Source organism: Arachis duranensis, chromosome 9 (genome assembly GCF_000817695.3).
Source record: "Arachis duranensis cultivar V14167 chromosome 9, aradu.V14167.gnm2.J7QH, whole genome shotgun sequence".
NCBI classification, from domain to species: Eukaryota; Viridiplantae; Streptophyta; class Magnoliopsida; order Fabales; family Fabaceae; genus Arachis; species Arachis duranensis.
In genome coordinates this window covers 1,022,489-1,046,190 of record NC_029780.3, presented here as the reverse complement: position 1 = coordinate 1,046,190, position 23,702 = coordinate 1,022,489, and the positions used below count along the sequence as shown (strand labels likewise).

Below are 23,702 nucleotides of genomic sequence, written 5' to 3'. Positions count from 1 at the left end.
CTCTCTCAATTTAAAAAAGTTTGCATTATAAAATTTTCTTTACTAGTAACTCTATTAAATTAAACAAAGAGAACAATTGAGAAAATAAAGTAATTATAGGTGATTAAGAATTAATATAGTTTTGTACAATTTGCTTGGTTTACCCCAAAAGTTAATACACTTTTAAGAGCCCTACTTCTAATCACTTCCTTAATCAACTCCTGTATTTATAAGACTCTTAAAACCATGTGCATTCGATTTAAATTTATATTTATTAATATGACAAGATAAAGTTGGTTTATAGATATTATTATTAGATTAAAATCGATTTTCAATTACTCTATTACCTTTAATTTTATTAAAATTATTAAATTATCCAAAATTTCCAATTTCATACACAAAATCCTAATTTCCAATTCTAAACCCTAATTCCTAATACACTAATCCTAACCCTAATTTAAAAAAAAAAAAAAAACTCACACACACTTTTCTGCTTACCTTCTGGAGAAACGCTGCGACAACAACCAAGCGGTGGGGTCAGCCAGTGGAGGAGCTTCGGCGACTGTGCGGCGAGTTCGACGGTGGTACTTCGTTGGGTGTGATTTTTTCTTTCTCTTTTCTTATGTAAACTTCTTTGGATGGGTCTGATGTCCGACTATGATGATTATTTGATTGATTTATTAAATTATGGATTTTTGTTTGTTAAAGAAGATAATGCTGAAACTTTCTTCTGTGCTTTTGAGCTATGAATTCAGTGTTCAGATGATGTTGTTTCGCAGGGTTTTAAATGATGAACTCCAGGTGTTTGATAAAAGTTCTGTATGGATATTGTATCAAGACATATTATTGAGTTCATTTGTAACAAGAATGAGTACAATAATGTATGCATATTACGGTGATTGTGCATTAGTAGTAACTAACATAACAGGCTTTACAAATTACTCTCATCACATTGCATCTAATCGTGTTATATTGCTGTAGTTTGCTGTTTGATTGTGCAATTGGGTTAGTGTGGTGGTGAGGGGTAGGAAATGGAAGATATCAAGCATATTGGAAGGCTCTATGAACAAAATAGGAAGAACATGCTAATAAAATCATGAATTGAAAAGATAAAATAAAGAGGATCTATTTGAATTATTTATTTATGTATTGTTCTTAAGTATATTTACTAAATACAATGGGAATTTGGAGGGGTTTGGTGGACAAATTTTTCTTCCAAAATGGAAGTTATTGACTAAGTACTACAATTAGGTGAATAACTTCCATTTTGCATGGATTCCACCAAATGATCCAAAGGTTTAACTTGTTGCACCCTCACTTTACAAGGATATTCACTTTAGAAGATCCTTCAAAGATTGAGTGCTAATGTGGATAATTGATTTGAACAAGTGATGTAGTTGTTGTTCATCACATGAGTCAATCACCTTCTTAGCCTACCATTCCAAAACAAAAATCACCACAAGCATCCTAGTTTTGAATCTATCATAGCCTTGCATCCGTTATTGATTCTATTTCCATTCCATCTTTTTTTGTTGGTTTCATTTCCTTTTTGCAGTGAGCAGCCATGGCTCTGCGAACAGTGACTCGAAAGTTGGGCAATAAGTTCTTTCCTCTCTTGTCTTCCACATCCCACCTCCATTCGCATGCCACCAGTTTTGGTTGGTTTTCACTTCCTGTTCTCTGCAAAGAATAGTGTCTTTTATTCTTTTATAATAATAAAGTTGGACTTTTTCCTTTTCTTTTTTCATGACACTGATTTGTAATTAATACTTTGTCACGTTTCACTTTCAGGATTCAAGGAAGTGAAAGAAGAAGAAAAGGCTGCAATGGTTGGGAATGTCTTCTCAAACGTTGCTTCTAACTATGACCTCATGAATGATCTCATGAGTGCAGGGTTGCACCGGTTGTGGAAGGACAGGTTATGTTCTCATTGCTGCCTTTCGGTTGTATTATTGTTTCCTAAAGTTTAGATTCTGAATCCCATTGCTATTAGCATCTGACATTGAATAAAATCCTGTGTTTTCTACTCACATCTCAGACTGGTTTCAAAGCTCAATCCTTTTCCTGGAATGAAGCATCTTGATGTGGCTGGTGGCACAGGTTCATAGCTCTACTTTCTACAATGTTTCTGTTCTGAGCATATGAATATGAAGTAAATCCGGATCTGTTATAAAATTTATATGACATGAAGGGGATAACCCATGTGAGATACTTGTCTACCTGGAAGATATTATAGACTTGTCCATTTATTTAAAGGAGAGACGTTTTAGTTCATGAGGCACTTGTCACAGTGAAGTCTACCTGCTCCGAGTTTGCTGATCTCTCTTTCTATTTCTTTTTTAGCTAAAGCAGTTTTTAGTTTGCAGCATACTCTTAAATTTTTATTCATAATGGGCATTTTACTCGTGTTCTTGTTGAATGTCCAATTACGAAGTGTACAGGAAGAAATTGTTTGTTAGCTGGCTGATAGTAGTCATAAAAGTATACATTATTTGAACAATTTTAACGTTGCAAAAGACTCATTACGGTAATACATGGCATTTTAACTTTGTTCAAAAGTAAGCTGTGTGTGCTTCATGTTCAATTGTTTGTTTAAAGTTTCCATGACGAACATAATTATGCAATGCATATTTTTATTTAAAATAAAGCTTGCTTCTCTAAGCAATATCCTTGTTGGTATGGATTTTAGAGGAATAAAGTGTTGTTACTGCTGCATATCATCTTTGCCATGCTTCATTATCTTTTATATCAAGGATAAGATTTCTTGATTTTACAGGGGATGTTGCTTTCAGAATCTTAGAAAGGATAAACAGAGTTAAGCAAAGAGGAATTCAACGTGATTTTGAAGATATATTAGAGGCAGAAACTAAGATATATGTGTGTGATATTAACCCTAACATGTTAAATGTTGGCAAACAGCGGGCCTTGCAGAAAGGTAAATGAGAGTGCCTTACAATGTCATTAGTTATTTCTGACTTTTATAAAGGACTTTGGTTCTGCATACTTGTATTTATGTGAAGTGAATTTCTGCTAACAATAATAGGTTTTGCTGAAGACGGTTCCCTTGTATGGGTGGAGGGAAATGCTGAAAGCTTGGGATTCCAAAATGATTCAATGGATGGTTACACTATAGCATTTGGGATACGGAATGTCACACACATAGAGAAAGTTCTCAGTGAAGCTCATAGGTAGGCTTGCATTTTTTAAAGATGTTGTAACTTGTGTGCCATAGCAGCTGATGGCTACTGATGGAAATGTATGGTTTATCACTTTCTGGGTTTATCATTTTTGACAGGGTACTGAAGCGTGGAGGCAGGTTCCTTTGCCTTGAACTTAGCCATGTGGGAATTCCTGTATTTAAAGAATTGTAAGTATCATTTGCTCTGTTTTGCAAGAATGCTGCATACTGGTTGTTTCCTTCCGAAAAAGGTGATAGAGTAGATATTTGATATAATGCATGCTAAATTTGAGAAATAAAGTTGAACAAAATTATTCAGTAATGAATGTAATCATCGCGTACACTCTATGGAATACATATTCCATATTTACATAGAACTGTATAATTTCCTCTTGCTTATAGACTTCAAATTTTAGGTAAGAAACTAGTGTATTTGAAAGTAGAAGGAAACTAGATAACGTATATTTACAGAGTGGGTGAGATGTCTTCCAAGAAAGATGGAAGAAAAGAAACGAAAATAATGAGCCAGCTGAAAACTTACAATCCTTGCATGCCTTCCTTGCAAATTAAATCTTCAATGTTCTGCTATTCATCTTCTTGCAGGTATGATTTATATTCTTTCTCCGTTATTCCATCTATGGGAGAGATGGTTGCTGGTGACCGTGAATCTTATCAGTACTTAGTTGAGAGTATCCGGCGTTCTCAATATGGCTGGATTTAGTATACAGTTAGCCTGTATTTTGTGTTCGGAAAAGATGGGAACCAGGTTTTGAGTAGGAAGATGGGTTGTAGACCAATGGGATGATATTCCACATTTCTTTGTTACATATGATTTAATTTTAGCAAGCTGCGTTCCCAGTTATTTAACTCAGCATTATCATCTGTTTTTCTACCATGGAGCTTTATCTTCAATTTTTGAATATTTGCTTATGCTTGCATGTTTATGTATTATCATACTAAGCATTGTGCAGAAATTGCTCTGATAATCTGATATATTCATGTCTAGAAATTTTGCTTATGGGGATTATCCTAATTATCCTATTCTATGTTGAATTTGCAGGAGAAATTTGCATCAATGATTGCTGATGCAGGGTTCCAGAAAGTAGAGTATGAGAATCTAGTAGGGGGAGTGGTTGCCGTCCATTCAGGGGTCAAAATCTGATATTTTCATGACCTTTACTCACATGTATCTAATAATTCACAATCCTGATATTCTAAAATACAAGTAAAATACATCTGAACCATTGATGAGAAAATTAGTGGTTTCATATTTAATAAGCAAAATTATATGCATAACTACCCATGTCACATGAAAGTTGAAACCATTGATTTTCTCATTAGTTCAGACATTGCAAGTTAACCCCTTAAATCCGATAATTTATGGATCTTTCTGAGCTTCTTATAGGCATAGATACCGATGTCAAGTGTGATAAGTCATCTACTCAGAGAAGAGTGACTTTGTTAGAATATGTTCTTTAATTTATGCGGTCATATTTGGCACTTGCAATTCACAATTTTGGTGAGAATGTGTATATAACTTTTTTTACTTATGTTAAATTCTTTACCAAAAAGATAGAAACAGAATTGACGTTTGGCATGTTTCTGTTACGAAAAGAAGAAATGTCATGTGTGGACGAAATTCATTTTAGAGAACCCATAACAGATTATCAGAATTTATTATTTTTTATTGTTAATTAATTATCAATGTTTAAAAATATAGGTTAAAGCATATTATTAGATTATTAAATTAAAAAAATTGAGTTGATGATTAAAAATAATAATAAATAATAAATTATGATAATCTTTTAACATTTTTTATTATTTTATGTATGTGTAGACTCGAGTTATTATTTTGGTAATTTATTTTGAACAAGGGGAGTAGTAATATATATTAGCACCAAAAAGGAGTTAAAAAAACCCTAGATATTTGTTCAAGTACCGGTAAAATCTCATCTGAACTTTTAAACAGCGCTCGAAGTAGTCTTACTTTTTCATCTTGATATAAGTAATAATGTGGTTTTTAGTGAGTGCAATTAGATTAAATATTCATGATGCATGGTACAATTTTCTGATCAATTACTAATATATAGTGCAAAGTCACAAGCAATTGAGTAGTAGAAGCAACAAGTACCAAACCATTCTGACCAACTAAGTGGAGAATAATTTGTACCAAAAAAAAGGTGAGAATAATCCATGCATTTCTATAATTATTTTCTTATAAAAAATATAATATAATATATACAAGTGGCATTATTAATTTATTATTATTCCAAATACGAGTAGTAAATAATAGTACCTATTAGTCCATTACTTCCGCTTTTAAAATATCGTACAATAAAAAAAATGAATAATACGTATTTAAAAATGGATCTTTTTAATTGTTAAAAAAAATTGAAAATATAAAATATAATTTTTCTACGTAATTGTGAGAAATCACTTTAATGGTAAGAAATCACTTTTATTCTCTTAATTATTAAAAAAAATTGAAAAAATTTATTTTCTACGTATTCATTCGTAGAAATATGAATAAATATGATGCAATAATTAATAGTCATTAGTCTAATTTTAGCTATAATTTTTCTCAAATATTATTGTATAATAAATTTATTTAAATACAATAAATTATATAAAATTTTAATCTACATATTAAATACGTATATACAATAATATATAAAAAAATAATTTATTCTCTATCTTAAGAATTGCCTAATTAATCTTCACAGTACCACTAGCAGTATAGAATAAAAAGAGGCAAGAAACAGGGGCGCAAAAAGAGTGGCGTCATTGCGTGCACAAAGCTCACAAGCCATCCCTCTAACGGGTCCCACTCAGCCTTCTCCAAACGGATAAAGTCAACAACCAAATCCCTCTCTCGCTCTCTCTTTATTATTCTTTTCCCTCCTTTCTTATCCACCTCGCTCTCCCAACCCATCGTACTCGCCACGTGCCCTTCTTACATTGCTTCGGATCCAGCTTCGGTATCCAGCCACGTAGCACTTCTCTCTTCCCCACCCACCCTCACCTCTCTCACCCACCCAACACACACAGAGAAACACTCACTCACTTCTTTCTTTTTCCATTTTTTTAAACTCCCTTTCCTTTACACTCACTCCAAAATTTCTCAGTTTCTTCTTCTTTCTCTCAAAACAGGATAGAGGATCTGTGCGCCTTCAAACGATGTCGTTTTGAGCTTATCGCCGATCATGTCAAGGTGAAACTGTTACTTAGCTTTTTCACCATTTCGTATTCTCTGCTCCGTTTGTTTTCGCTCCAAATTCTGCTTCCTTCTTTCATTTTTTTTTCAAAATTTTCATCGCAGCTTCCAGAAACTTCTTTTAATTTGTGTTTTTTTTTTTTATTCTTACGTTTCGTTAGTTATCATCTGGAAATTTCGAAGAGAATCTGTGGTCTGTGGAGTATGGAGACTCTGCTGTTTGATCATCGCTTCTTACTTCGTAGATCACCATATCTAGCTAGTTATTATTCAGCTGTGATCATTTATTTATTTTTCTCTGAATATTCATGCTCATCGTTGATGGAACTCGGAGCCTCTTGCGATTGGAAACAAAGTCGCGCTGTTATTATTGTTAGTATTATTTTAAAATTTTGCTTCTTTATATTACTGTAATTTATAGCGTTAGTGTCCTAAGATTCTGTATTTTCACGGGAATGGAACCGTTCGAAGAGAATCTCTGGAATATGGAGCATCGTGCGGTTGAAAAAAACAAATGTATTGCGCTGTTATTAACTTATTGTTAATATTAGTTTAAGAGAAAGATGTTAAATGTTGATTATGATGCGGTTGCTGTAATTTTCAAGCTGTTAATGGCTTCAGTGTGAATGATCAAGTATACTGAAAACCTATTCATCTGTGCTCTTTCGCTCTCTGTGTCTTTTATACAGGGTGACGTTGATTGCATACGTTCATTTTTTGTTATTGATTGGAATATACTAGTGTTCTGGTGCAATTTCTGTGACAAATATTGATTACAAGATATTTCCTGGATATGGGGGGAGCGTGTTCTAGGAAGCCCGAGCGGGATTACGAAGATAGTCCATGTAGAGGACTTTCACGAAGATTTTGCAAAAGTGGGAGTTTGAAATGGTGGACATCCTCGTTCGCTTATCCATCAGTAGATTTCCATTTACGGAAAGGGGATTGTCCATCGCTGTTGGAGTTGTGCATCAAGAAAATAAATGAGGTATTGTTCAAGAAAATGTATCCTTCATCGATAGACTAAATTTTGATCTAATCAACAGCAATTTTATTTCAACAGGATATTGATAGATATAATACATTTTCTATGCTGCCTCGGGATATAAGTCAGCAAATTTTTAATAAATTGGTTTGTTCCCAACGCCTAACCAGCGTTTCCCTTGAAGCTTTTCGAGATTGTGCGCTTCAGGTATATACTTTTAATTAATTCTGCCTCTGGATTTCTAGATATTTGTGCGCTTATGATCTAAAATGTTATCATGCTGCTTTTTTTACAGGACCTTGACTTGGGAGAATATGCCGGTGTTAATGATTCTTGGATGGATGTCATCTCATCACAGGGTTCATCATTACTTTCCGTGGATCTTTCTGGGTCTGAGGTCACTGATTTTGGGCTGAGTTACCTAAAATATTGTGAAAATCTCCTTTCCTTAAATCTAAATTACTGTGATCAAATCTCGGATCATGGACTGGAGTGCATCAGTGGTATTCTTCCTTTTCCTTCATGGAGTCTTTGTTATGGAATCACAATAATTGGCAGTTATTCACATATTTCCTATATTTGAACTTGGTTGTTGGTCTTTATCAAATATTTAAGTGCTTATTCATCAGCCACTAACTGAAGATTTATGACGACTGTTATACTATATATCAGGTCTGTCAAACTTGACAAGTTTGAGCCTCAGAAGAAATGATTCAATATCTGCTCAAGGAATGAGTATCTTGTCTGGTCTTGTTAATTTAGTCAAGTTGGACTTGGAGAGATGTCCTGGGATTCATGGAGGCCTGGTTCACATTCAAGGTTGGTTATCAATCCAATATTTGTGTAAAAAGTAGAACATTACTGATCATGCTTCTTTGGTTCTCTTCAAGTACCCCCTGTTTTATTAGTGTTCAATGGATGTATGAATTTTCTATTCTAGCTGTTAAACTTAATTAATTTCTACAGGTGCTAATGTACCTTCATGATGCTGTGTCGTTTTCGACAACAATCGTTTGCTTATTATTTAATTGACAAAAATTACATCAACGATGTGGAATGTAATTTATGGATCAGCCAAGTAGTGTAACGATTTTTAAGCCACTGTCCACCTTTTAAATTTGTTGAGTTCATTGAATATCTAAGATAAATATGTTGTTTGAGATAAGGAAATATTGATCTTCTCCAGAAGCAGGAATTGATATACTCATTACACTCAGAAACTTTATGTGAAATAAATAATGTCACCCTTAAAAATAGTCTAATCTCTATTGTCCATGTTAATCACAAGTTGTGTAGAAGGAGAATAACAATATGAAGGAATTCTATTATGGTGGTTGTGTTAATGTAGCATGGATGGAAAACAGAAATAGATTTCCTTGAGACATTCAATCCAATCCAATCCAATGATTTGTTGATAATTTTCAGGTTTAACCAAGTTGCAATCACTCAATATTAAATGGTGCAATTGCATAACCGATTCTGATATGAAGCCTCTATCAGGTTTGTTTCAGCTTGCTTCCCTTTGACTACAGTTGCTGAAAATTTTAAGCATATTCTTCCTATTTTCAGTTAGTGTGCATCGTGTTTCTGCCATTACACATTGTTTATAAACGTTATATAATTGATAGCTGCTTTCTAATAAAATTAAAAGATGTCTATTCATACTGATAAAATGGGATGCATTGTACTGGTTCATTTTATTTCCATCCAGCAACGACATTGCTCCAATGCATTATGGCAAATGATGTTTAGCTTTAAGGTCTTGTTTTCTTTTTTGAACTAGTTGCCAATTTCAAAGAGGCTATGATGCCATATCAAAATCTTTGCTCCTGAAGGCTAATGAGTTCAAGTGTGTGAATACTTTTATTTCTCTAAGAAAGAACACATTGCAACTGTGCTTAACTACTGTATAATTGTCAGTTTGATGTGTACATATGGAAGTATAGTCATTGTTGTCTTGGTCAACACATGGTTCAATGATTAACAGAACAATGTATTTTATTCAATTTGCTTCCAGAGTTGGTGTGTTTGGAGAGTCTTGAGATTTCTTGCAGTAAAGTCACTAATTTTGGCATCAGCTTTCTAAAAGGTACTTCCCGTTTCCTCGTATTATTGTGGTGTTTCAGAACAATCAGGATTTTTTATCTTATAGGTTCAACCTAGCATTTTCATCTTCTTCCATGGATTTTTCTTTGTTTTCTGTTTTTATGTGAATATATGGTTATAATTCTGAATGCAGCTATCAACTAATCAGTTTGTCTTTTCTGGGGAAAAATTTCAGTTATATATCCAATCTTCCTTGTGCTTCATTTCTTTGATGTAGACTTCAGTTGTATAAATCATTCTTGGAAAGTCTCTTTGTTTTTCCATTTGTCGTTGTAATTTCTGAAGTTGATATTGTTTATGTTAGTCAGTAGACATGTTGCAGTGTGAACTATAAACCGATATACAATACTAGCATCTCAGCTTGCCAGTTTGAACAGAATTCTTGAGTTTCAGTATTTCATAATTATCTATGTTTCATTAATTTTCGATGATGTCCTGGTTCATTTCAGGATTGCAAAAGCTTTCCTTACTAAACTTGGAAGGGTGCCTTGTAACAGCTGCATGCTTGGATTCTCTTGCAGGTTTAATTGCTTGATATACTTTTATGCTTATTATGTTGCTGATCTAGAAAATTGGCCACTTTATTATATTCCCTAGAAACGATACAACTATACAACTATACAACTACTAAACCTATAAACCAGCCAGCATATTTAAGGATATCCTGCTGTGATGCCATTGTGAGAATGGTTGAATTCTTGTCTTCTCTCTCCGGAAAACTCTGCATCACCCTCCAAAATGATACTTCTGCACCTCACATTCCAAGCAAATAATAAACCCTTCTGTTAGCTCAGCTCTATATTAAAACTTCAGAGATGCAGATTTGTCGGTGTACTGCTGCTGTAAAATGTTTTCCATCATGTTTATTAGTATATATTTTAGATTAATGTGTCCTTGTTGTTTCTTGCCAGATCTTCCTCTCTTGTCAAACTTGAATCTTAATAGATGCAATATTACCGATGACGGCTGTGAAAAGTTTTCACGTAAGCTGTTGGGACTTGTCTATCTGCTATTTTTGTTTGATAATTATATATTTTAAAATATGCTCATCTGTTTCAAATTTCTTGTACCATAAGAATTATTGTGGACAAGGCAGCCGTAGAAAACTTTTTATTTTAACTTTTGCAGGGCTGGAAAATTTGAAAGTACTCAACTTGGGATTTAATGACATTACTGATGCATGTTTAGCACACTTGAAAGGTGAGAAAAATATGGACCTGCTCTCTCTCTCTCTCTCTCTCTCTCTCATAACCCATTGCAGAAAACACGGTTTTTGGTCTAACTTTCTGTGATTCCATGATTCGATATAATAATTTAATGAGAAATGTTCAATGCCCGCAATAGTCCAGAACTACTTTTTTTTTTCCTGTAAATTTTATGTCACGAGATCCAAGTATAAATAGGCTAAGTTCGTATATGATTTATGACGGGATGTAGTGGCGATTCATTTGATCCACCTAACTGACTGCTTGGGACAATGTTTTATTGTTATTGTTGTCATCGTATGTGGCAGTCCAAATCAGCAGTCAACACTTCCAAATTATCAATTAGATTTCAAAAATATAGGAATGAAAATAAATGAAAATAGAAGTATTTAACAATCAAAGTTCAAAAGATTTATTACGGAGTTTTTTTTCCTTAGCAGTATTGACAAAGTTGGAGAGCTTGAACCTTGATTCATGTAGGATTGGTGATGAAGGGTTGATCAACTTGGCAGGTAGGTTCTTGAATATTTTGTTTGTTTCTGGATGAAAATAAAAATGTTGCAACAAATTTTGGGAAAAGAAAGTGAAAAATAAGTAGCTTGCTCCTTTCCTCTCGGTGGCATAAATGTGTCCAATATTAAACTCAAAGAATGATGTGTTACATGTGATTTGTCATTGGAAATGCCACTGTCCAAGGGAAAATATGACCGACTTTTTTGGCCTATGCTTTTTAGGCCATAGGCAACTGAAGTGCTTGGTATTGTCTGATACAGAAGTTGGAGATACTGGGTTACACCATTTGTCAGGTTAGATATGCTAGTTCCTTATTACTTCACTTGTTCTATGTGTGTGCTTTTTGGTGGAAATAACTGCTTGTATTTGTAATGATGTCAGTTTTGATATCTCAACATGTTTTCAGAGAGACTAACAAATTTTTTTTCTCATATATCAAGTTGTTGAGGGCATGTAGGACCTATTCTCTACATATGTAATTGTGTTTTCATTGTATTCCTCCTTACAAAATTAGCTTCATCCTTCCTTTCTCCATTTTAATGACTGGGAGGGGGGAAATTGAGGAAAAACTGAACTTTATTTCAGTTGATAAATATGTATTACAGCATGTGGGATTTTCTTGTATAATAAAGTAATTATTACCTAATAATTGGCAATTAATGGCTGATACTAATGTACGTGTAAATTACAACATTAATACAGGTTATCTGATATGAAAACTCTACACAATATTGTACAGTTATACACGAAATGCAGTTGTGTAATAGCTCGCTCCTTCATGTTAAATACTATAATGTATAATTGAAAGCTATGCTTTATAGATGAATCTTGTTTTTTGCTTTGCTTTTTTGGAGGGGAACCTTTATTCCCCAATGTTCTGTGATTATCATTGCCGCAGACTCTTAACAGTTTTTTATTATATCATTATATATTCAATTTCTCTTAGGATTGTCTGGCCTGGAGAAAATAAATCTGTCATTCACTGTGGTTAGTGATAGTGGTTTAAGGAAACTGTGTGGACTCACATCTCTTAAGTCACTTAATTTGGATGCTCACCAAATTACTGATGCTGGACTGGCAGCTCTTACAAGTATGTGTTGATATGGATGTACTACAATTCAAAGGAATAATTCTATTTCTGCAAACTCCTATTCTCTTCTATCTAATTGATTTGCTATTACTTTAGAGAATAAAGTGTGATCTTCTACCTTTGAATAGTTTCTCTTTCATATTTATTCTTGGTCCCACCCATGAAATCAATGGTGAGAGATCACACTTTACTCTCTAAAGTGAAATTCAAACTTTAGAGGATCCAAATCCTTACTTTTTTTTCCCCACTCATTGAGCTTTAGTGCTTGTTTTGGAGCCATTATTAAAAAAAACATCTTTTTAAATTTTTATTTATGTGTGGGAAAATATTTTTGATACAAGTACAATCACTAGAAAAAGGTAAAACAAAAAAAAAGATATGTTTTTGAGAAGTTATAATTTTCATTTTCTGAAAAAAGATATTTTCTATAATATGAAAAAATATGTTCAAGGGTAAAATAAGATCTTTTAATATTCATCCTAACATAAAAAAAATTTAAAAAGATAGTCTACATCCAAAATAAAACAATTTTCACTTCTTCAGAAGTTCCTTTTAAAAAAGATCTTTTTAGAGAAGATCGTCCAAACAAGTCCTTAGAGTACTTTGTTTCATGATCTTCTAAGCTTAATGTTGCAGCATCCATAGTTCTCACTTTACTGATGCAGGTTTGACTGGGCTTACTGACCTTGATTTATTTGGTGCACGAATCACAGATTATGGAACAAATTATTTGAGAAGTATGTCTAATGTCACTTAAATATGTTTTAAGTTCTCTGGATTTTTAGTTTTCACATGACTGGAAGTTGAATATGACTCTCAGTTGATATATGGTCCTGTAATTGTTTTCTCTCTGTTAGTTTTAATTGTTACAGTTAAATTGCATGAACTTGTGAACTTGGATTCTGTGAAATTTAAGTAGGAAATGTTTGTCTTAAATCTTAATTACGAGAGCATGTCCTATAGGACATCAGTTTGATCAGATCAGTTGATATCAGTTAGATGTGGAGCTCGAATCAGTTAGATGTGGAGCTCGAACCCTCTTTCTCCGTCTCTCTTGTTTCTAGCTTGGAAAGGATGATGCACTTTCGGGGCTGATATAACTACAAATTTGAGATGCCTCTTTTCTAACAAGCTCCATATACAATTTTAGTTTTAGTTCCCTAATATATATTGTATAGACTTCTATGCTAGTATTAAATCTTTTGCTTCTTCTGTTTGATTCCATTTTGGTTGTACTCGAAGTTTACCATTTTGCTCAACTGTATTGTATTGCAGAATTTAAGAACCTGAGGTCCTTGGAGATATGTGGTGGAGGATTGACTGATGCCGGTGTGAAAAATATTAGAGCGCTTTCTTGTCTTATGTGCCTAAACTTATCACAAAACTGCAACCTTACGGACAAAAGCCTGGAATCAATTTCAGGTATGCAGTGCCATTGCCTACAGAAACCCATGACTGCATTTTTTCCCCTTTGTTTTCCACTTTGCGTAAATACTAGCATGAAGAAATAATAATAGTAATAATAAAAAATTAGTGTGTTAATATGCACTATTGCACTAACCTCCTTTCTTTTTATTAAATGTGTAATATTAACAAACAAGATGGTAAATGCCTGGCACTACAATTAAGAGGTTGCGGGTTTGAATTTTAAAAATAGCACAAATTATGTTTCTACATTATGGAAGGCATTTTAGGAACAAAATTTGTGTACCAAATCATCCCTTTTCCCCATTATGAATTGTATAGAATTATAAATTTTATAATAGACGACGACAACAGCAATAATAATAATAGAGTGGGCTTGGATAGATACAAATTGAGCGTGATGTATTTTGAGGTGTTGTGAAATATGCAGACTCTGGTGGTATTATTTCGTTGCTCAATGTTTGTGCACTCAAATTTCAGGGCTTACTCGATTAATCTCTTTGAATGTTTCAAATTCTCGCATCACCAACTCTGGTCTGCAGCATTTGAGAACACTGAAGAACTTGAGGTCTCTGACATTGGAATCCTGCAAGGTGACAGCATATGACATAAAGAAACTAAGATCAACACACCTCCCGAATCTGGTCAGCTTCCGGCCAGAATAGGTAGTTCGGGAAGGAATTCTAATCTGTATATTAGTATATATGTAAATAAGGTACCAACATCATATTAGGGGGGAACATGGAAAGACAACCTCAAATTGTATATAGGCTTAATGGGCTTCATGAAAAGGTGTGAATTGCCTCTACTCTGAAGATGTTATTTATGAATTATGATGTAAAACGATGATTCTGGGTTGCGTTAAGGTGATGGGGTGTGTGTGGATAGATTTATAATCCTCTATCGTCTCCATGCACACCACACCTCCGATACCTTTATAATTTAATTCTCTTTACGTTGTTGAAATGTTTATTAGGTTGTGATTTAAAAGTTTACACTTGGAAGAACAAACGTGCATAATAAAACAAATATATCCTTAGTCTTAAAACAAACCTTATTAATAGTATATATAACAATTCTAACTAATGAAACTGGGTAAATGATAGAAATGCATTTTCAGATTTTTTCCGTTAACGGAATTAATATTTCAAATTTCCATTGAATTAAATTAGGGTTTAACTATGGTGTACTAGGTACACCATATTAGTAATCTTAGTATCTTCCAAATTTAGTTACATTCGTTTTTACAAAATACTTATTTTCCACAAAGTTTTATTTGTATATGTGGGGTTTAAACCTCAACGGTACTAGAGCTAGAATTTAAAACTATCGCAGGATTTTTGACCCTCACAAATATGTAATATACTTTTAGAATAAATTTAAAAACTCTCACCAAACTATATTATTTCAACTTTTTCGAAGTGTAATTTTTAAAACCCTACACTTAAAAAAGAGAGACTAAAATAAAAGAAAAAAAATAATGCAATGTGAAAAGAAGAGAAATAGATTCAATTCTTATAAAAGAACTAGTCTTTTGACATGGATGATGGATCATCTTTGAGGTTGATCTGAAGAGAAATAGATTGTTCGATTCTTATAAAAGAACTAGTCTTTTGACATGGATGATGGATCATCTTTGAGGTTGATCTGAAGAGGGTCCTCCAACTGATGGAGCTGCCACATTGCTTGCTGAACCATTCTCAACTGGTGGAGGCACACCCCACTTGCCTTCCGACTCAAGTGGCTCGAACACGTGAACTCCGCCGTCTGACAGCCCTATTGCAAACTGATTCGGTTCTTGCGGATGCGCCGCAATTACAAGCGGTTGTACGTTGGAACTGCCACATAAAACACATTAAGGTAGCATTCAACAAATGTGTACTAAGCTTTTAATATGCAAATTTGGTAAATATAACGGTCGATTTGGACATTATAAAGTTTTGGGGGCTAAAATACAAATGGTGTATAAAGCCCTAAATAAAAATCCCGTAAGGCATAGTTACATTGACTCTCATTTTAGAGATATTAATAGAGATTGACCATACTAGACAGTAGACATATTCTTTTGAATTCCAAAAATACTTTTAATGTGTGAAATTACCTGACGCTTCCTGAAAGATAAGCAGACGGATTGATTCGACATCGTAATCTGAGGTTTGAAGCACTAAATACACAGACTGTTGCATCTAAAAAGCTGGCATATATCAGCTGACTATCACACGAGAAAGTCGCATGCGATATTGGTGCAGCTGAATCTCGCGGGAACCACTACAATTCGAACACCCGACATCAGAAAATCTATTGAGAAAAAAAAATGAAACAAAATTGTTTGGACAAGACATCAAACTGAATTAGCTGACCTGCTTCAAACATTCTAGCTTTGTTGCTTCATAAATGGCTAGCTGAGTTTCATGTACAACCAAGAAATGTATCTGATCCTGATGAAACTGTACACGCGTATCTGCCTGCGCTGACGGAGTCCTCCCGGGAGGAAGCTGCAAGAATCTACTCTTCTGCTTTTCCCATCCATCAGTATTCCACACACAAATCTGCACGATAAACGAAGTTTGAAGACAACTCTTAATATCATAATTAAGCAAATTGTGTTGCTCAAAGAGGGTTTTACTAGTTGAGAGCCTATTAAAGATTCAAAACTAAAAATTCTTCTAGTGCAAGTGCTTTTGTATATACATGTTCTTTCAATACATTTAATCATAGAAAAGAAAGATGCTTGAAGCATCCATTTGGAAAATTATTACCTGGGCATCTGCCCCAGATGAAACTAGCACATTCAATACGTGAGAGAAAGCAAGACCAGTTATTCTTTTAGTATGACCCTTGAGTTTACTTTTAACCTGCAAAATGAAATCAGCATAAACACTATATCTCAAATTTCAAATGAGTAGAAACTCTTAAGAGACAGCATTGTTACCTCGTCTACGCGGACATTATATATTTGAATGGAGGAATCATCCATGCCTATGGCAATAATGTTGTTATCCTGAGGATGAAAAGCAAGAAAGGTTGCTGCAGGTGGTGGAGGCATGAATGTCGTCATTGTCTGTACTTAGCGAAAAAAGATTGAAATTGGTTAATCAGCACTATTTCAAAATCTGTATTAGTCTTGAACTTGAAAAATAACCAGGCTCATAAGTCACCTTAAAAGTCATCATATTGAAAAGGGATATCTTCCCTCCTGAGGCGGACATTACATAAGAATCATTTTTGGACAGAGCAAAGCATGGAACAGCATCTTCGGGACTACTATCGGCAATGTCATTAGTCATGAGAATGCCACTCGATGGTTGCCACAATTGAGGTTGCATGCTGGCAGTGGCCTACAGAACAAATATCAACTTTCAAAACATGAACAGCAATAATCCAACAGTAGTTGGTTTTGTTCGCATGGACACACACCTTGCCAGATGAGTTACGGTCATTTCGCTGCCATTTCCAGAGAAGGTGAATAGCATTTGATGCTAATGCAAGAACAGCATTACCAGAGTTTGTATATATCAACCTTGATATCTGTCATAATAACAAAGATCAGAACAATTTCATTGATGGAGAGATGAGGCAGAGAAACCTTCCACAAAGGTAGTTCAAGTGCAGCTATAACCATACTTAACTTTTGGTCACCAAAAAAACGAATTGAATCAAAACTTTTGATTGAGAGGTTCTAAATCACAGACAGACTAGAGAGCTAAAAGGTGCAGCAGGAAGAGTCTCCAAATATCTACTTCTTCATTAATCTTAGTTTAAGATACGTTCGATACCAGTTGACTATAGTGGAAAGACATACCTGAAAACCTACTTGGGATTGATTTACATTATAAAACTACAGTGAAACGCCGATACTTAGCTGATACAAGAGCTCCCAGCACATCACAAACATCAAAACCAGACATATGAAGAGTTTTTTTATACAAGGGTAAGTCGCCATGAGATTCTATTATTAAATTTCAGTGGAAGCGTAGTTTGACCAATTTAAATAAATATCATACCTTTGGTACTCTCACATTGTCTGGTAACTTCAAGGATCTACACTGAGACGGTTCATTTATTTCAGTGAGCTTCCATATTTTTGACTTGTCATTGGATTCTTCACTTATTCTAGGCTTAACATCACCTAAGTTCCGTGCATCCCCATTCTGATGAAAAGAAATTTGAGAAGTAATTATGAGTAATAATATGATTCTGTATCAAAAGTTGCATGTTGAACAGAAGAAAAATAAAAAACAGAAAGCTACAAAGAAGATGGAAGGTTGCAATAATGATAAGTACTGTTGATATAAGGACAAGATCACGAACCATTCCGGGAATTGCTACTACAGAAGAGGCCCTCTCTGCAAGTGCAGCACTAGTCGCTGCGGCAGCAGCAGCAGAAATTGGATTTATGGAAGGCTGCAAGAAACAGTGTGTTAGCTTGAAGTTTAATTTTATTTCTTTTTTCTCATCATTTGTAGATTAAGTTTTCGTAAGGAACATATCTACCTTTGCCATGGCTTCTGATGTTCGTGATGCATCATATAAAGAATTCTCTAATGTGCGCAACAAACGCATACCATCTGCATTGGCTAAAATTTTGATTCCATTCTCATTCGCAGAGACGGCTAGAAGTGTTCCATCCTTGTTGAATCGGATACGTGGGCTTGCCTAAAATTCATATCAAGCAACCATTAGCAACTACTTATTCCAAATACTAGCTCTCAACTATTTTGCAACAAACTAATGAACTTACAGGAAGACCCCCATCAGCATCGATGGCTTGCAGAGGCTGAACATTGTCCATGTCCCAGAATTTTATGGAGAAATCATCACCAGCAGCCAAAAATCTATTTTTGGTGGTATCAAATTGCACAACACCCAAAGACCGCTTACGGAATCCTTGATAAGTCCTTTTGACAGCTCCTTCACTTTCATTCCACTCAACAATAGAGGATTCCCCATCTTTGCTTGTCCCGCACGAAAAGAGCCTGTAGCAAATGTTTGTGGTGGGAACATTTAAACACCATATTAAGAACAGAAAGTATAATTCAACCGTGCAGCCAGATTCAGCATAACATGAGGAGCAATGGTTGAGAATTCGGACCTTGTTCCATCAGCACTATAAGCCATGGTGGTGCACCAACGACCAGGTGCATCATAATCAACACGAGATCCCAAATTGTCATACAGCCATGCTTTTATCTTTCCATCTAATGCCGTTGAAAAAATAAACTACAACATCATAACAAAAAATTATCAGCATTAAACTAAACGAGGAAAAGTTAGCAGAAGCATCTACTTCAGGGTTTTGTATTATTAAGTCAAAGGAATCAGGAATCGCAACGACCAACTCAACTAACATTTCTCCTACCTGAATGTTTTCTTTATAATGTGGGCATACAGAATATACTGGAGCTTCATGGCCCTCAAAAGTATACTGCTTAGTACCCGTAGCAGCATCCCACACCTTAAATTACACAACATAGTTAGGAACATATATGATCTACTCCACTTGATTAAACCAACTCAGGCTGTACAAGACATACCTTAATGGTCTTATCATCACCACAGGTTATCACACATAGTTGCTTATTTGGATGCGAAAATGCAAGATCATTTACTCCACCAACATGAGCATCAATCTAAAAATAAGGTTTGGAAGTAAATAATCAGAGAAATGCATATGAATATATATACTTATATATGTGTGCACGTGCATGTTTATAACTATATGGCATGTACCTCAAGGTGCTGCCTCACATCATCCCCGCCATTATAAGAGTATATTTGAACAATATGTCTTGAATAAGCAACTCCTGTTCCATTCCATATACAAACAAAAGATATTTGCAATCAGATTTAGTTTACATCTGAAAGTATATATATTATATCATTAAAACAAAGAACAAAAAAACAAAAAACTCAACTTACCGAATAAAGCACCATCAGGACTCCAAATCACTCGGTTGACAGAAACGCCAGGATCTTTGACGAGTGCAGCCTGAATTGTTCAAGATTAGTTCTCTTCCATCATAAAGAAATTACAAGTTTTTACAAATTTTCATCAAGAACACACTGTGTAAGAGATTACCTGAAATGGCATTGAACATGCACTAAGGTCCCAAACTTTGAAATTCCTCAAGACCAACCGCTCCCTAGACCCCACCTCCCACAAAGCGATGTCCCCAACATTAGTGCCAACTATCAAATTTGCATCAAGGAAAGCTCATTCAATTCCCAATTTGATAGCGAAAAGCGTGCAATTAAAAAAAGGAAAAAAACAGGCTATCAGAAAAGGCCTTAGAAGAGCAACAGACCAAGAAGTAAAGACTGTTGCACAGGATGGAAGTCCATGCTCATGGGAGATGAACCCTGATTCAAAGTTCGCACGACAGTCTTCGGCAAGTCATCAGGTGCCGTAAAAGCTTGACTATGACCATGACCGTGACCATGACCAGGGAATGTTGCCGACAACACATTGACGGGTAGATTTACCTGCACAAAGTGGCAACTATGAACTATTAGCAGAAATTTCAGGGGTCAAACTAGATTATGCCTGAAGATGAATTGTTAATGATTCGTCCATAAGCAATACAAGATTACCTCCTCGGATATTCCCATTGGTCTAGTTCTCTTAGCAACATGATCTGAGTCTCCAGATGGGTAATCAACAGAGGGATTAGTTGGAGGAGTCCTTGGATGCTTCAAAGCAGCTTTAACAAGGCAATAGAACAGGTAATAAGTCAAAGAACAAACTTGATATACCCTACAATATCTTAGCACAATTATACATAAAGAGTTTGAGACTAAATAAAGCGAAATAACTCAATACCAGGGATTGATGGAGCACCAAGACCTATAGCTCCACCTCCAGAAACTGCAGGATGTGCCACAGTGGTAGGATTTGACATCCACCCAGCCAGGGGTGTCGGCACTGGTGCTGGAGTAGGTTGAAAAGGCTGTAAACACGAAAGCACGGAGAGTCAAATATGGTAATAAGAACCAAAAGTGACAGAGAAATAGAATATAATGCGGATGCCTATGATGAAAAGAAGATGAATCAGTTTAAGTAGCTCACCCCATGTGCACCGAGAGGAGGAAATGCTCCGGCCTTTGGTAAGGACCCTAATAGCGGATTATTTGCAGGTGAAGGAGCTCGTGCACCATTTGGTTGTCCACAAGAGTGATCCACAAAAAGAGTTTTTATATCAGGATTTGGCCGTGGATTCTTGCAAAGTTGATGCTGCCAATTCAAGCTGTAAATGATTTTTCAAAAACAAAGGAAAAAGAAAGCCAGTTATTCAGTAATCTCAAAACAAAAAATAAACACCAATGCTGCATAGCATAACAAGAATGTATAATGTAACATCAACAATGTAAACGTGCAGATAATTACCGCAACACATTTTCCTATATACAAATTCAAGTATTCTATTTACAATATTAAAACTGGAAATTGTTCACAATCCGATCGAATCTCACTTTTTGGATAACAATAACAACATTTTTATTAATGAACACACAACACAAGTTTTGTTCTCTATAAGAAATAGGGTGACTTGGGAAAAATTTACCTTTGATTGATGAGAGTCCGTAACCTTGAGTTCTTAAGGTTGGGAAATTGCAACTTATCACGAAACAAAGGATTCGCTTCAATGAGCTTTTTGAGCTCAACCAACATGATTGCTCTAGCAGATTTTGTATCACCATACTTAGACAATTGCTCATTTTCCCTAGTAGTACACAAACAAACTCGAATGATTCGCTGCACATTACATAAGTTTCACACCAAAACCCACAAGAGGCCAGTATATATACTCATACCTAAAATTCTCCAATGTCAAAAGCTGTGTGATTTCCTTGAACAATTCTTCATTAAAAGTAGCAAACACTTTCAAATCCTTTACTAAGATTTCTACAGCCTTGGACCGGTCATGCCTACCAAAAAATTTAAGCACAGTTCAACTAAAGTCTCAAACTAGTCACTAGAACAGAACTGGAAAATGCTGAAAGAGTCAACAAAATTCAAACAAAGTGTGAAACTTATGATATGAACTTACTTATCCAATGCCTCAAGATACTTCTGTTTCCTTATCTCAAAAAATATCTTCATAGAATATCTATTATCATCTACCTTAGTGAAACCAGAAAGGTACTTTTCAACCTCATCCCAATTGCCATTGTGCACTTCATCCTCAAAGTACTTCATATTGAAGAAAAATCCAGACTCCTGTTCAAGCCTATCATTTTCAAAATTGACAAGACCAAAAAAAAAAAGAAATTAATTAATGTGGTAAAAAAAACCAAATAAATAATCAAAATAAACCAAGGAAAAATTAGTTTAATTTAATGAAAACAACAAACTAGCCCCACTTGTGAACAGTCTCCTTGAACTTTTCCTCATCCAGAAACTGCAAGATCAAGAACACCAATTCTCTACTAAGAGAAGACATCGCAACCTTCCACTTCCTCGATTAGATATGCACCAAAATGAGCAAAAACTGAACTAGATCTGCAAACACAACACAACAAAAAAAAATTTTTTTTTTTTTAGCAAAAGGAAAAGTAACTTGAAAAAATCACACACCAATAATAATAATAATAATAACAACAGAGACAAAGTGATAATTCAAATCCGCACCATGAATCAAACCATTTAAGCAGAAGCATTAATAGAAGTAAATTAGAAAAAAACTTCTTCCATATTTTTGCCAAAATTAACCAAAAGGAAAGAGAGATGCGGTTTTTTTTAGGGGGGGAAGAGAGAGAGAGAGAAGAGAGAGAGAGAGAGAGAGAGAGAGAGAGAGAAAATAAAATGAAAACAATTTGACTCTTATGTCTATCTATTTATTCCACACCTATCCCAGATGATCGAAAAAAAAGCAGCTTTAACCTCTCTTATGGGAATCCAAGATGCATGAAGCAAAAAGTGTCAAAACCCCAAAAACAAAATTTAAAAAAATAAATAAAATTAAATTAAACCCACAAAAAAATAAAGGAAAATTCGAATTGGGTAACAAAAATTAAAAAAATAAGTAAGAAAAGCTTGAAACTTTAACAGATTCGAAAAAACTAGAAAGATAGAGAGAGAAAGAGTGAGAAGAAAAGAAAAGGAAGAAGCACCAAAGCTCTGATAAAAGCTCTCACCTTCTTCAAACAACAACACATGGGAAAGCAAAAGAAGAAAGAAAGAAGGAACAAAAACAAAAGGGGGTCTCCGAATATGGAACCCCTCAACCCAACAAAGAAGCCAAAGCTTTCTCTCTCTTTCTTGCACTTTCTCTCTCCTCAAAACTCTCTCTCACTCTATTTATCTTTTCTCTTTCTCTCTCTAGAAAACTACAAACACAACACACATATTTATATGCGCCACATTTGAACTTGCATAAATAGGTTTATTTTATGTAAGAGGCGACACATAGATGGATGAAAACAACGTCTACTTATCATTGATAACTTGTCGAATGTTTGATAGCTTATTGATAAGTCAATGTACTTATATAACAAGTGCAGTTAACTGCGGGGCCCACTAAGCCGGCTTCGGTTTTTGTCTAAACAATCGGCTTGGAATATGGAGCTAAATAGCTGTCTTCTTTTCAGTTTCCCAGTGGAAAAAAGAATTTTCCTTTCTAATTTTCTAGACTATTAATTATTAAGAAATATATTTTCAATTATATATATATAAAATATGTCTAAAAGAATTAATTTTTGTTTATATTTTATAGTATTTTTCAATTTAATAGATTAAAAAATGATTCTTTAGATTAAATAAGATCTAAGAGTTTATTAATAACTAATAAAATTTTGTATTTACAAAAAAAAAATTAATTAGAACATATATTAGCCAAATTTCATTTTTAAAAGGTACTTTTAAATTCTACATTTTAAAATTCTCAATTAAAAAATTTATAAAATACAAAATTTAAATTTTTAATTCATTTGTTATTTGTTTATTAAAGTAAAAAAAATAAAAGCTTCTCTTAATGATAATTTTAACGTGAGTGGTTACATACAAGTTA

The 23,702-nt window shown here is 34.4% G+C and overlaps 3 protein-coding genes across 9 annotated transcripts; 2 read left to right on the top strand and 1 right to left on the bottom strand.

Annotated features, from left to right (window-relative positions):
• The first annotated feature begins 438 nt into the window (after positions 1-438).
• On the top strand, positions 439-4,714 carry LOC107463813 (2-methoxy-6-polyprenyl-1,4-benzoquinol methylase, mitochondrial). Its single transcript, XM_016082694.3, has 9 exons — positions 439-575; positions 1,535-1,637; positions 1,771-1,897; positions 2,018-2,079; positions 2,756-2,914; positions 3,023-3,167; positions 3,275-3,346; positions 3,761-3,856; positions 4,205-4,714. The coding sequence occupies exons 2-9, from the start codon at positions 1,544-1,546 to the stop codon at positions 4,317-4,319; spliced, it is 870 nt and encodes a 289-aa protein (XP_015938180.1). The 5' UTR covers positions 439-575; positions 1,535-1,543; the 3' UTR covers positions 4,320-4,714.
• Positions 4,715-6,180: 1,466 nt separating this feature from the next.
• Positions 6,181-14,661, top strand: LOC107463766 (uncharacterized). 6 transcript variants are annotated; one of them, XM_021132183.2, is made up of 16 exons: positions 6,182-6,368; positions 7,185-7,359; positions 7,435-7,563; positions 7,652-7,859; positions 8,029-8,175; positions 8,782-8,856; positions 9,374-9,445; positions 9,912-9,983; positions 10,374-10,445; positions 10,591-10,662; positions 11,105-11,179; positions 11,402-11,473; positions 12,127-12,270; positions 12,936-13,007; positions 13,546-13,692; positions 14,176-14,661. In XM_021132183.2, the coding sequence occupies exons 1-16, from the start codon at positions 6,361-6,363 to the stop codon at positions 14,358-14,360; spliced, it is 1,725 nt and encodes a 574-aa protein (XP_020987842.1). In that variant the 5' UTR covers positions 6,182-6,360; the 3' UTR covers positions 14,361-14,661. The 6 variants fall into 6 exon arrangements, with proteins under 6 accessions (XP_015938118.1, XP_020987842.1, XP_020987843.1 ...); XM_016082628.3 differs by having other exon boundaries at positions 6,183-6,368; positions 7,061-7,359; XM_016082631.3 differs by having other exon boundaries at positions 6,184-6,368; positions 7,061-7,359; positions 11,108-11,179.
• A 522-nt stretch (positions 14,662-15,183) lies between these two features.
• LOC107463755 (topless-related protein 1) lies at positions 15,184-23,026 on the bottom strand. Of its 2 annotated transcripts, none has more exons than XM_021132182.2 (26): positions 22,831-23,026; positions 22,057-22,195; positions 21,744-21,923; positions 21,508-21,621; positions 21,258-21,416; positions 20,762-20,939; positions 20,516-20,642; positions 20,287-20,396; positions 20,001-20,178; positions 19,775-19,884; positions 19,615-19,684; positions 19,426-19,499; positions 19,230-19,325; positions 19,055-19,150; positions 18,788-18,915; positions 18,437-18,671; positions 18,190-18,351; positions 18,007-18,099; positions 17,700-17,846; positions 17,113-17,223; positions 16,854-17,033; positions 16,628-16,756; positions 16,455-16,550; positions 16,056-16,244; positions 15,797-15,963; positions 15,184-15,533 (listed from the first exon to the last, which is right to left on the bottom strand). In XM_021132182.2, exons 2-26 carry the CDS (start codon positions 22,134-22,136, stop codon positions 15,326-15,328), a joined length of 3,417 nt encoding a protein of 1,138 aa, XP_020987841.1. In that variant the 5' UTR covers positions 22,137-22,195; positions 22,831-23,026; the 3' UTR covers positions 15,184-15,325. The 2 variants fall into 2 exon arrangements, with proteins under 2 accessions (XP_020987841.1, XP_015938098.1); XM_016082612.3 differs by lacking the exon at positions 22,831-23,026 and adding an exon at positions 22,325-22,458.
• Positions 23,027-23,702: the final 676 nt, after the last annotated feature.